The sequence below is a fragment of the Danio aesculapii genome, chromosome 9, assembly GCF_903798145.1.
Source record: "Danio aesculapii chromosome 9, fDanAes4.1, whole genome shotgun sequence".
NCBI classification, from domain to species: Eukaryota; Metazoa; Chordata; class Actinopteri; order Cypriniformes; family Danionidae; genus Danio; species Danio aesculapii.
This window is the reverse complement of record NC_079443.1, coordinates 51,727,186-51,742,038: the sequence shown is the minus strand read 5'-3', so window position 1 is coordinate 51,742,038 and position 14,853 is coordinate 51,727,186. Positions and strand designations below refer to the sequence as shown.

Sequence of the window (14,853 nt, the reverse complement as noted above, 5' to 3'; positions counted from 1 at the left end):
CTATTAAACAAGTCACAATTTTTCTCAGAAAACATATTTCTAAAGGTGCCGGTGACTTGAAGTTTTCCCCAGATGTTGGTAACAACCAAAGAAATCCATATATGCAAAGAAAACAAATCTAATTAGTTTAGAAATGAAGTTATGTGTAATAAAATGAAATGACACAGGGAAAAAGTATTGAACACATGAAGAAAGGAAGGTGTAGTGCTGCAGTGAAAGACCAGACAGCAGCAGAAATCTCTCAGTAGTTCTTCAGCAAGCCTCTGCGCTTCCTCAGTGTAAATGAATATCAGCTGCTTCAGTCCAACGTCTACATTAGCAGACCAGGGTGGACATTTCAGCAAGACAATGATCCAAAACACAGCCAAGAAGACTCTCAAATGCTTTCAGAGAAGGAAAATCAAGCCCAGCCAATCACCTGAATCCAATAGAGACACCCTGGTCATAATCCAACATTTGGTTAATTTATTTTTCATTGTTTGTCCATATTTGACCCAATGCTGGGTTACAACAACCCAGCATTTATTTTTTTTATAGTGTATGCTTCCACATGAACTCAAAACGCTCAAACGGGTGTAGAAATGTTAAAAGCAAGCTGTGAAAATGTGACTGAACGTTTCTCTCTCTTTTCTCAGTTTGTGCGTCTGCAGGTCTGAAAGATGGGGTGAAAACAGATGAAAGGAATCGTTCGGGTTCAGCGTAAGTTGCAAGTTAACATGGAGGGCACAGTAAAAGGCACAGAGGTGAAAAAAACACTTGCGTTTTTGCAGTTGCATTAATTATTCAGTATAAACCTGGATTGGTTTTAACTGTATATATGTGAAGTGTTTTTGGAGATGCCACTATTTTTTTAGGTGAAGTAATGTGAACACCTTAACAGCCACATAGCAACCCCTGCCAACCATTCCAGACACCTTAGCCGCTGTAAAATAACTTGAACACCTTTTTAGACACATACAGTAGCAGTGCCCTGGCAACCATGCCAAAAATGTCTCCAAACCTTTTGGAAATTGTATACCAATGCCCTGGGGAAAATTATTCCACAACTACTTGCAAATTTTTATCTGCATAAATCTTGCCTCTTAGTTAAATCCTCATCTGCGTGTCATGAAATACAAGAAAACCCATAAGTAATAACAACAAAAACCTGAACACATAATTTTGCGCATGAATATGTTTGCGTCCTTCACATTTACACTTATTACATGCCATCTGAGGCGATTTGAAAGCCCGACGCTCTGCTTGGCAAACCACTTCCACTTTTCAGCAACATTCCCGCTGCTCTAAAGAGGCCAAATGAATTCTGGTAGATGCTGAAACTGAATCTGAAAAGCAAAGATGGTGCACACCTCTTAGGGGTCATGTGACAACCAAAACAAAAACACAAACAATAAACACAACCACTTTCATTTAGATGCATGAAATTATTACAATATGCAAATACACTTCACTGGTTTGCTTGGTTAAATGTTAGTGATGATAAATGATAGTATACAGCTTAAAGTGACATTTGAAGGATTAATTAGGTTAATTAGGCAGGTTAGGGTAATTAGGCAAGTTATTGTATAACAGTGGTTTGTTCTGTAGACAATCCAAAACAAATGCTGCTTAAAGGGGCTAATAATATTGACCTTTAAATGGTTTTAAAATAATTCAAAACTGCTTTTATTCTAGCCAAAATAAAACAAATAAGACTTTCTCCAGAAGAAAAAATATTATAGGAAATACTGTGTAAAATTCACTGCTCTGTTAAACATCATTTGGGAAATATTTGAAGAAGAAAAAGAAAAAACACACAAGGACTAATAAATTTTGGCTTCATTCAACTGTATGTGGGACTTTTATTTTGAAAACAGGAGAAGCAGATTGTTTACTATGTGGAAACGATTTTCAAAGTTGTATCAGGACGCAAAATGCAGTATGCAGTTCAACAAACACATGTAGACTGGTGATTGTGACATTTTATGAAGTAATAAATGAGCATATAAAACAATTTCTGGAGATTTTTTTTAAACCTACCTAGCTGTACACCTACTATGTAGATATCAGATAACAATTTAACTTATTGAACCAGTATATGGCACCTTTAAAGTACCAATTAAATCAAAACTACCCATATTGATTTTGTTCACTTACATTGCTAGTTTAGCGGTGAACAATTCATCAGTGCATGTCATTAAAAAAGATTGTTAGTCCTTGTAATCTTTAATTGAAATCTGAAAATGCACTTCCTGTTAGTTTTTTAGTTAAATGATCAGATTAGGTCTGTCTGAGGTATAGGGTATACGCGGAAGTATGCTAAAGGACTTTTAATTTATCAGTAACCTGGGTTAACGCTTCCGGTAAACTGTTTGCAATTGCAAAATCTGCGTGTTTAAGGTCTGTTTTCTTTAAAAATCAGCGATCTCCACTGGCTGAGTGATATCCAATATAAAGTGGGTCTCAGATTGTACAAGAAACACTGCATTAAATTACATATTACCCCGCCATGTCTTTATAATATAAACATTTATTTTACCCCAGTATGTTTAATGGAGCTTCTGCGCTAGCCTGCCGATTCTGACGGGTGTATGCGAGTAAACGGCTTTTCGTCTAGTTTTACGCTTCAGCAACTAAACTAATGCGAATGTCTGTTTACTGATTCTATTTTAATTACATTACAACACCGATGCTGTAAAAGGAACCGTATATAATGGAAAAAAGTCACATAAACCGTTCACCGGAAGTTTATCAGTATGGGAACAACACTAGCGCGGCATATACCCTGTTGGGCGGGGCTAACCTACTTAACCACGCCCTCCAGCTGTCAGTTTTGACAACAAACAGAAATGGGGAGGAGGAGGAGTCTGTTTGGTTGTAGTAACTCTCCCCAAATCCTTTTCCAGATCTTTCTGAATGAAATCCCTACTTTACTACATCCAATCAGCTTGCAGTAAAAAACAAGCCACGCCCACTGTTTTCTCATTTAATATTCCTTTTTCTCTAGGAACTGCGTCACAAGATGAGAAATAAAATGGTTGCAGCTACTGGTTCATGTGGACTTTAAACTTAATTGTACAGTGTTTGCGTTAATTACAAAAGAAAGTCAAGCAATCTTCATTTACACCTTTGAGAAATCCTTTTAATGCCAATCCTCAGGCATATTGTGAGTTACTGGCATTATTATGTGAACATGACATTTAGGTCTGAGGTAAAAGGAGAAAAGCTTTTTGTGAACTTGCACTGAACCAGAACTCATTCCTTGTGCTTTTCAGATCCAGTCTGCATTTGTGAAGAGGAAGACGTCTGGATAACGCAATGTGACGTGAGCAATCATTGCATTTGGAAACAATTACACCAGTCAAAGACGCAGGAATGCATTAGTGAGTGCTGTATTACTCAGAGATACACATTCGAGCAGGATGTTTTCACAGCATCTGTCAGCGGCCCAATAAACACGAGCGCTGAATCAGCAGAAACAACAGGCTTGAATCAGTCAGACGGAGATAAAAGACAGAAAATCAAAGCGATGTCCTTCATCTGGACACGTCTCTCCATCACGCTGGATATCTGTGCCTGTGCTTCATCTCCACACACAAAAAGCACAAGAGAGCAGATCTGATCACTTAAATAAATGTACATACTAAATATACTAGTGTACACTGTTAAAAATGCAGGGTTCCACACAATTCCCTCATGCTGTCCTAACACAAATCAATTATTCATTCATTTATTTTCTTTTCGGCTTAGTCCCTTTATTAATCCAGGGTCGCCACAGCAGAATGAACCGCCAACTTATCCAGCACGTTTTTTGACACAGTGGATGCTCTTCCAACCGCAACCCATCTCTGGGAAACATCCATACACACTCATTCTCACTCATGCACTACGGACAATTTAGCCTACCCAATTCACCTGTACCACATGTCTTTGGACTGTGGGGGAAACCGGAGCACCCAGAGGAAACCCACGCAAACGCAGGAACAGGAACATGCAAACTCCACATGGAAATGCCAACTGACCCAGCCGAGGTTCGAACCAGCGACCTTCTTGCTGTGAGGCGACAGCACTACCTACTGCGCCACAGCGTAGCCCACTAATCAATTAACTTAATTGTTTTTACAAGTTTTAAGTGAAAACACCGCGTTGCCCCTATTTCTTAATGTAAAAGTTATTTTTTCCATTGACATGTTTGTTACCATCTCTTTCAGCCAAGGACTTATATTTGCTGCACACAGTGTTGGGCAGTAGCTACTAGCTTAACTACATTCCTCAGTAGCGTGGCGGTAGCGTCGCTACTTTCTAAATCCAATAGCTTTTCAGTAGCGAAGCTATTCCCAGGTAGCAAAGAATTTTGGCGCAGATTTGGCATAAATATGGCACAGCATATACTCTGGAGTAATTGTTAATGCTTAGCAAGAGTACAAACTTATGAGGACAATATGCAGATTACAGTTGTAACTTTATTCAAGTGCAAACCCATCCAAAAATCTGATATATAGCTTTGGAATGGTTCACTTCTTAGTCGAACAACAGGATAACAGTGAGTTTCAAGGGCATTTGTATGTTGTATTTGTAGGCTCTTTTGGATGTGGGGTTCCTCAGGGTTCCACTTTGGGACCAATCTTTTTTCCCGTTTCCGTTTACATTTTATTAGAATTGAATTATTAGAAAATGGATGCACACCTGATTATTTTCTGATAATTTACCAAACTAGGGTCAGTTCTATCCTATATGGTTCCCCAACCTAACCTGCTGTATTCCAGACATTTGTCAGGTTTTCGTCTTCAACCTGCTCCTGTGTGTAGCACTAGTTTCTCACACATCTCCTCCAAAGCCTTCTGTTGTGTTTTGATGTGATTTTTGACAGCTGTAGCTGTGAAATAACTCAAATGATTCAGTGTAGTGATATGGAGCTGTAATGTGCCGCTCAAAACCTGCCGGAACTACTTTGACTATGCCTTTATCTGAAAATAACAGCACATCTTAGAATGCTCATCAACCAATCAGAATCAAGCATTTAACAACCCAGCTATATTAAATTAAATGGTTTAAAGTAGGCGGTTAGCACTGTCGCCTCACAGCAAGAAGGTCACTGGTTCGAGTCCCGGCTGGACCCGTTGGCATTTCTGTGTGGAGTTTGTATGTTTTCCCCGTCTTCGTGTGGGTTTTCTCCGGGGGGTTTTGGAGAATTGAACAAATTAAATTGGCCGTAGTGTATGAGTGTGTATGAATGTGAGATTGTATGGGTGTTTCCCAGTACTAGGTTGCAGCTGGAAAGGCATCAGCTGCGTAAAACATATGCTGGAATAGTTGTCGGTTAATTCCACTGTGGCGACCCCTGAAAAATAAGGGACAAAGCTAAAGGAAAATGAATGAATGGATGAATTAAAGTGCAAAATCCATGCTAATAATGTCTGATTTCAAAGGATGAATTTTGAGTTTTCTTTACACTCACAGCTCAGCTCTTCACAGACTTCACACTGCTCGCTTCAGGGCAACAGTCTTATAATTGCACAAGCACAATGGGTTTGTTTAAATCTGAATTTAAATGTGTCATTATGGAGCGGTTAATAAAAACACCGAGCGCCTCAGAGGAATGCTCTCTGATTCATAAACGCAGTAAACACAGAGATGCTGCACTCTTTATGGGACCAGCCCTAAACACCTGCAGCATGTTATCACATCTGAATGCTGGCTAACTCTTAACTGTAAGCTACTAACTCTTAACATAAACAAGCAGTAAAACAAATACTTCTGAAGAATATAGGTAATGTTATTTGCACCATTTATCACAATCCTAAAATTAAAAGTTGATGATATTTCATGAATGTTGGACAATATAGGCTAGCGATGAATAAATGTATTTTATAAATAGAGTAACAAACGTTTTGCTCATTGTTAGTTATTGTAAGAGCATTAATAGTTAAATTGTCACCTATTTTAAGTCTTAAGAACATCTAAAAACATAAACGGTGCATACAAAATATCAAATTATTGGTGATTAGATACTAAAATAATTTGAATGAATGAATGAATGTAAACCAAAATATTTTTAACCTCTAAAAATTGTAACCTCTATCTGGGTTACACAACTTCTGGAACAAACAAAATGGGCGGGGCTTGATTACGTATATGTGGAACTGATTGGATGGTCGTGCTGTTCTGTTGGTGGATCTCATGTGATTGACAGGTCGACCCCGCCCTCAACCACAAATCATAGAAGACGTTGTTGAAGTTATTTTGATTACAGATTATGAGCACACACACATAATACAAAAAAAAAATACTAATAATGTGTATGCATGCATGCATGAATAATTAATGAAAAAACACTGCAGCATTCAATAGAAAAATATGAAACGTCCATGTTGATTTGATGGAGCCTTAAAGGGTTTTATAACACTCAGAGGAGGGAAGTAATTGATGCGTCTCGGGTTTCAGTATTTCAGGTGAGGATCATCTCAAGTAACATCGGACTGACTTCAGAACAGTTTGTGTGCCATAACACTTCAGTTTTTCATTTACTCTGACTTGGCTCGAGCTCAACGTATCAGTGAAACAAGTGTGAAGTAAATGTCGTTCTGTTGTAACTTGTGGTGAATCACCGTCCCTTTGGGTGAAGTCGGTGCAGAGGTTTTTTGAAGTGGAAACAATTTGCATATGCTCATGAATAATTCATGAGGGCTGCTCTGAGCTAGAGTTTTCCCACTAAAACAAGGAGCATTAAGAAGAGTAAATACTCCACTGCCGACTGTGCGGTCGTGACCTTACAAACAGGAGGTTAATTTAAACAGGGACTCTTGGAAAATATCAGATATAATTTCAGCATGAAATTATTTGAAGTTTTTATTGTTTTAATTGAATCTCTCTCTTTCTCTGAAGTTAAAGTTACTTTATGGGCTGGATATTTTGTATAGTATTGCTAAAGCATTTTATATAGTATATTAAGATCATCAAATTAATCAAATATACACGCTAAAAATATATCAATTGGATTTGCCACAGCCATGTCACCCTGCAGGCCAAGACAGTTACTCACTGAAGCTAAGCAGGGATGAGCCTGGTCAGTACCTGGATGGGAGGACACATGGGAAAAGTAGGTTGCTGTTGGAAGTGGTGTTAGTGAGGCCAGCAGGGGGCGCACAACCTGCGGTCTGTGTGAGTCCTGATGCCCCAGTACAGTGAAGGGGACACTACACTGTCAGTGAGCGCCGTCTTTCGGATGAGATGTTAAACTGAGGTCCTGACTCTCTGTGGTCATTAAAAATCCCACGGCACTTCTCGTAACCCCAGTGTCCTGGCCAAATTCCATTCATCGGCCCTTACCCATCATGGCCTCCCAATCATCCTCATCCACTGAACTGCTCTATCACTGTCTCCCCACTCCACCTGTAGCTGGTGTGTGGTGAGAGCACTGGAGCTGTTGTCCTGTGACTGCCGTCGCATCATCCAAGAGAATGCTGGACACTGGTGGCGGTGTGGAGAGACAAACACCCCTCATGATTGTGAAGCGCTTTGGGTGTATGACCATACATGATAAATGCACTATATAAATACACATTAAATTACATTTACTCAATTTTTTAAGGTAAGTGGTTGGAAACTATTTATATGGGTTGAATTTAAACAAAGAAATGAAGTTGAACATTACTACATTTCATTTGTCTAGAAAATTTGATCACATCACCCCAATTTTATCCTCCTTACACTGGCTGCCTGTTGAGTTTCGTATTGAATTTAAAATATTGCTTCTTACATATAAAGCTTTAAATAATCTAGCTCCTGTTTATCTAACCAACCTTCTGTCTCGCTACAATCCAACTCGCTCTTTAAGATCTCAAACTCAGGGCTTCTGGTAGTACCTAGAATAGCAAAGTCGAGTAAAGGAGGTCGAGCCTTCTCATTTATAGCTCCTAAACTCTGGAATAGCCTTCCTGATAACGTCCGAGGCTCAGACACACTCTCCCAATTCAAAACTAGATTAAAGACCTATCTGTTCAGTAAAGCATACACTTAGTGCACCACTTAGGGGGCTTCCACACAGGTTATGCATCTTGTTGATATACACTATGAACAGCAGCTACGCTAATTATTTTATTCACTCTCTATTTCCACCAGGGGATACTCATCCCAAGGCCTCTAGAGATTATGCAGCGCTGTTAATGCGATCCAAGAACTGTGAAGAAATGATACCAAGGTATCCATAATCCTGGACTAGGCCATATCCTGAGCAGATAGTACCTAGAGGTAGTACCTAGAATAGCAAAGTCGAGTAAAGGAGGTCGAGCCTTCTCATTTATAGCTCCTAAACTCTGGAATAGCCTTCCTGATAATGTCCGAGGCTCAGACACACTCTCCCAATTCAAAACTAGATTAAAGACCTATCTGTTCAGTAAAGCATACACTTTACTAAACAGCGGGTTTCCACACAGGTTTCTGCATGTTGTTTATATACACTATGAACAGCAGCTACGCTAATTATTCTCTTTATCCTCCATTTCCACCAGGGGATACTCTTCCCGAGGCCCTCAGACTATGCAGAGTCACTGAATCGATCTAAAGCCAACGACGAGATGATCCCAAACCATGACTTTTCCTTCACCAAACTTGACTGATTCTCTGAGAATCTTGAGTCCATGTGGGTTCCAGTAGGTCTTCTGTAGTATTTGTGATGATAGGGATGCAGTTCAACAGATGATTCATCTGAAAAATCCACCTTCTGCCACTTTTCCAAATGATCAACTAGAAGTCAAGTTATTATTAGTTGCTCTTACAACTGGGATCCACGACAAGACTTTTGTCAGGTAGTGTACAGCAGTTCAGTCTATCTACAAAAACAGTGCAAATGCCTCCCAAATCTTGTTAAAAGTAGGCAATTTGTCACTTTCTTCTATGTGTAACATATTTACAAGTTTCGCTGGCCAACATTTCAAAGGTGTGGACAGCATCAGATTTCCACATTTGTAGAATGAGTTTTTTTTTTTTTGCAATACACACTGAAAATAGAAATGCTTGTGCATAATGTATATTTTCAGCCATTTCTCATTAAATTCATTCATTTTCCTTCTACTCAGTCCCTTATTTATCAGGGGTCGCCACAGCAGAATGAACCGCCAACTATTCCAGAATATCTTTTACACAGCTGATGCCCTTCCAGCTGCAACCCAGTACTGGGAAACACCCATACACACACACTCATACACTACGGCCAATTTAGTTTACCCAACTGACCTATAGTGCATGCGCTTGAACTGTGGGGGAAACCGGAGCACCCGGAGGAAACCCACACCAACACGGGGAGAACATGCAATCTCAATACAGAAAAAGCCAACGGGCCCAGCCGGGACTCAAACCAGCGTCCTTCTTGCTGTGAGGTGACAGTGTTAACCACTGAGCCACCGTGCCGCCCATGTGTCAGTAAATACAGCTAGTAATTGCTGCTGCGTTTAAACAAAGCGGTTTTATTAACTGTTACACTCATTAAAATAAGAGTTTGGTCACCGAACATCTTCAGGAACAGAAAGAGAATACATTTCAGTTCAAATGAGTTATTGCTAAATAAATTACAACCCTCAATATTTCAACAAAATTTCATCTATTTTTTATGTTTCTCTTAATTTTTCCTGTTTAGTAAAATTAAATTTTACATTTAGCCCCAACGCTTTTTTGTTGATGAGTTTTTGTTGATGTAGTCTTTGGTACAGACTAATCTAATGTATATGCACAACTACGTATATTACTGTAGAGCACCTATAGAACATATGGATTTAAAAGAGAGATCTGTGAGGGGTGCACTCATCTATGATCAGCACTGTATGTAAAATCCTTTTCCTTATGATAAGAAATAAAAACATAAACAAACTTGTATATTCACTGGTCAAGAGGATGACAGTCCAGTTTAAAACTTGATAAGCTGGTATCCTCCCAGATGTTTAATTTTACATGTTTTGCACTGTACTAAATAATAGTTTGTACGTTTGATATACATGCATTGAGGTTTGAACAAACAACATCAGACCGTTTGGAAGTTTCGTCTGAAGTGCTTTGTGCTTAGGGGAGTGGCCACTGGTTCCACTCATGAATATTTAATTATGTACATCAAGCCAATGAATGACAGTGTGTGTGGACTTTAAATTGTTGATTATGGTGTGTGTGTGTGTGTGTGTGTGTGTGTGTTTATAGTTTGTAGTAAATTGTTATTTTCTTCTGATGTCCTTTGTGCTTAGGGGAGTGGCCACTGGTGCCACTCATGAATATTTAATTCAGTAGATTAAGCCAATGAATGCCAGCATATATGATTTTAAATTGTTGATTATGGTGTGTGTGTGTGTGTGTGTGTGTGTGTGTGTGTGTGTGTGTGTGTGTTTACAGTTTGTAGTAGATTGCTATTGTCATCTTAAGTGCTTTGTGCTTAGGGGAGTGGCCACTGGTGCCACTCATGAATTCATGAATATTTAATTAGGTAGCTCTAGCCAATGAATGTCAGTGTATTAGGACTTTAAATTGTTGTTTATGATGTGTGTGTGTGTGTGCGTGTGTGTGTGTGTGTGTGTGTGTGTGTGTGTGTGTGTGTTTACAGTTTGTAGTAGGTTGTTATTTTCGTCTGAAGTGCTCTGTGCTTAGGGGAGTGGCCACTGGCGCCACTCATGAATATGCAATTAAGTAGATCAAGCCAATGAATGACAGTGTATAAGGACTTAAAATTGTTGTTTATGGTACTTGTGTGTGTGTGTGTGTGTGTGTGTGTGTGTGTGTGTGTGTGTGTGCGTGCGTGCGTGTGTGTGTGTGTGTGTGTGTGTGTGTGTGTGTGTGTGTGTTTACAGTTTGTAGTAGATTGTTATGGTCATCTTAAGTGCTTTGTGCTTAGGGGAGTGGCCACTGGTGCCACTCATGAATTCATGAATATTTAATTAAGTAGATCTAGCCAATGAATGACAGTGTATTAGGACTTTAAATTGTTGTTTATGATGTGTGTGTGTGTGTGTGTTTACAGTTTGTAGTAGGTTGTTATTTTCGTCTGAAGTACTTTGTGCTTAGGGGAGTGGCCACTGGTCCCACTCATGAATATGCAACTAAGTAGTTCAAGCCAATGAATGACAGTGTATAAGGACTTAAAATTGTTGTTTATGGTACTTGTGTGTGTTTGTGCGTGTGTGCGTGCGTGCGTGTACACAGTTTCTGGTAGACTGTTTTTTTCATCTGATGTTCTTAGGGGAGTGGTCATTGGTGCCACTCATGCATATTTAATTAGGTTGAACAAGCCAATGCATGACAGTGTATATTGAGTTTACATTTTTTATTATGGTGTGTGTGTGTGCGTGTGTGTGTGTGTGTGTGTGTGTGTGTCTGTTTTGTTTTGTTTAAAGTTTGTGGTAGATTGTTATTTTCATCTGAAGTGCTTTGTGATTAGGGGAGTGGCCACTGATGCCACTCATGAATATTTAATTAAGTAGAAAAGAACCTAAATGGTCATTTATGAAGTGCTTAGGGGAGTGGTCACTGAAGGCACTCATGAATATGTAATTAAGTAGATCAAGCCAATGAATGACAGTGTATAAGGACTTAAAATTGTTGTTTATGGTACTTGTGTGTGTTTGTGTGCGTGCGTGCGTGCATGTACACAGTTTGTGGTAGATTGTTATTTTCATCTGATGTTCTTAGGGGAGTGGCCATTGGTGCCACTCATGCATATTTAATTAGGTTGAACAAGCCAATGCATGACAGTGTATATTGAGTTTACATTTTTTATTATGGTAAGTGTGTGTGTGTGTGTGTGTGTGTGTGTGTGTGTGTGTGTGTGTGTGTGTGTGTGTGTGTTTACAGTTTGTGGTAGATTGTTATTTTCATCTGAAGTGCTTTGTGATTAGGGGAGTGGCTACTGAAGGCACTTATGAATATGTAATTAAGTAGATCAAGCCAGTGTGTGTGTGTGTGTGTGTGTGTACAATTAAGATGGTTATTTCAGAAACATTCAGTGCTCCCTTTAACTTAGCTGACCATTTTGTAAATATGTAAATATTATAGTTTTTGGTCTACTTTGGAAATATTTTGTTTTTTATTTTATTTCCAACACTTTACTTAAAGGTCCCAATGTGTAAAATTATAAATAAATAATCATAAAGGTTCTCAAAAATATATTTTAGAAAGTGAACAAGCTTTGCTAATGCTTTGATGCTTTCAAAACACATTTTTAATGGGTGTGACATCTATAGGTATAAACATAACAATTTATTCATTATTTTTTTAAAGCATGCAGGACTTTTTTTGTCAAAAATACTTCTTGGTGATCAAATATGGTTTAAATGAAAAATATTAATAATGGCTGTTATATAACAATACACTCTAAAAAACGTATACAAAAAAAACTGTGGGCTATTTCAACCCAATTTTGGATAAAATATGGACAAAACCAACCATTGGGTTAATTTCATTTCCATTCGGCTTAGTCCCTTTATTCATCAGGTGTCACCACAGCAGAATGAACCGCCAACTTATCCAGCACATGCTTTACGCAGCGGATGCCCCTCCAGCTGCAACCCACTACTGGGAAACACCCATACACACTCATTTACACTCATACACTATGGCCAATTCTGCTTACCCAGTTCACCTATAGCGCATGTGTTTGGACTGTGGAATCCGAAACACCCGGAGGAAACCCAAAAAGGGGAGAACATGCAAACTTCTCACAGAAATGCCAACTGACCCAGCCGGGACTCGAATCAGCGACCTTCTTGCTGTGAGGTGACAGTGCTAACCATTGAGCCACCATGACGCCTCGTATTGCAATATTGTGAGCTATATTGTGTTTAGTTTTTGATTATTATTTTTATTCTACATTATTATTATTACATTACGAAGTACATTGTATTTATTTTGTGTATTTACTGCAAGTACATATAGTAAAGGTCACTCAGAAAAGTATTTCTTTGTACTTAAACTTTAAGTACTTAATTAAAATGAGCTTTCCCAAAAACACCTCAAGAATTGTGTTTCAACTCATTTTAAATAAGTAGACTGAACAAGCAGCAAAAGAAATGTTTTGAGTGTAACAAATTATCAATAAGTACCAGTTTAGTCCACTTAATGTAAAGTTGGACCGTTCTTTTGTATTGTTGAAACAGGTATAGAATATAAAGTGTGACCCAAAACAACCTTACATAATATAAAACTTTCTTGAGTTGTAGGGTTGCTATCTACCTTTTCCGGCCCTTGGAAGCATATCCTGCACACCGGGGTTCCTTCTGCATAGCTGATGAAGGAGAACCGGTCATCTTTGCGGTCTCTGGAGAACTCCTCCGCCGCGGCGCCCGTCCACCCGGATCCGCCCGCGGCTGCGTCCGCTCCCGCAGAGTCCTCCGTGGACGCGCCGCTCCAGTCCCGGAGCCGGTGTGCGCGCAAGGTATTGTTGTTATCAGATGCATACGGGCTGATTCTGCCCGCTTGTCCGCTCATGGGGCTTGTGGGAGCCTGTGGCCCGAGCAGAAACACCTTGAGGTCGCTGAAGAGGACGCAACAGCGGCTCTTCAGCATGCCGTGACCGCGTAACATCCAGCGGGGGAGAATCGGGATCAATTACCGGAGCTTCCGTTGAGATTAATCGCTAAACGGTGTATGCATTAAATCCATGGTGCTCCACGGCAATTTTAAACCTTCTATCACAATGCATTCAACCACCTAAAACTAATTGAGAAGTTAGCAACAAAGATGTTGTTGGGAAACAATTAGGCTAAATGCCTTTATAAGTGAACAATCCCGAATGAAGTAACAGTAAACAGGTGTCACAAGCCATAAGATTCATTCCATCGTTCCGTTTTGGTGTTTCAAGGTGTTAAAGCATCCCTTTTTGTATCTCCTCAGGTAGATTTGCATATAAACCTCGTGCGCGCGCGCTCGTGCACTAGCTGCTGCAGGTGATGTTTGCTGCTTGATGCGCGGAGGGTTTTCTGTTGCAGTTATTTTGCTTTGGTCGTCGAGTTGTGCGGTAATTCACCGGGGATGTGTAATCCGAGCACTCCTCGTGCGGTTCTGCGTGAGACTCTGATGCTGCGGTTTCAGCACTCTGATTCCCGGGACAGCGACCGGGCGCGCACACGTCACACGCGCGGAGTGACGCGGGAGGGAGAGAGGGACACTTATTTATTTATTTTATTTTACTAGATGTCACTGTTAATAATAATAATTATTAAATGTATTATTATTATTATTATTATTATTATTATTATTATTATTATTATTATTATTATTATTATTATTATTATTATCATTATCATTATCATTATTATTATTATCATCATTATCATTATTATTATTATTGTTATTATTATTATTATTATTATTATTATTATTATTATTATTATTATTATTATTTTCTTGTTTAATTATTATTTTTTTAAAAAGTCCCTTTCTCATATTTTTTATGCTAGGCTATTATAAGTCTTGTGTATCTGGATTTGTGTTAACACAGATACAAATATATTATTATTATTATTGTTGTTGTTGTTATTATTATATTTATTATTATTGTTATTTTTCGCAGACTGGGTTGCAGCTGGAAGGGCATCTGCTGTGTAAAACATATGCTGGAGTAGTTGGCGGTTCATTCTGCTGTGGCCACCTCTGATAAATGAGGGACTAAGTTGAAGGAAAATGAATGAATGAATTATTGTTATTATTTTTTTGTTTAATTATTGTTTTTAAAAAATTAACATAGTTAACATAGACACAAATATATTATTATTGTTATTTTTATTATTATTATTATTATTATTATTATTATTATTATTATTATTTATACTTTCCTATTTAATTATTATTTTTAAAAATTCTCTCATTTTTTTTATGCTAAGCTATTATAAGTCTTGTGTATCT

General features: G+C 38.6%; 1 protein-coding gene across 1 annotated transcript in view; it reads right to left on the bottom strand.

Moving 5' to 3' along the window:
- Positions 1-14,025, bottom strand: part of marchf4b (membrane associated ring-CH-type finger 4b) — a 44,774-nt gene extending 30,749 nt beyond the window's left edge. Inside the window, exon 1 of the mRNA XM_056464628.1 lies at positions 13,183-14,025. Within this exon, the coding sequence (XP_056320603.1) occupies positions 13,183-13,533 (351 nt within the window). The 5' untranslated portion in view covers positions 13,534-14,025. The remainder of the gene's footprint in view (positions 1-13,182) is intronic.
- Positions 14,026-14,853: the final 828 nt, after the last annotated feature.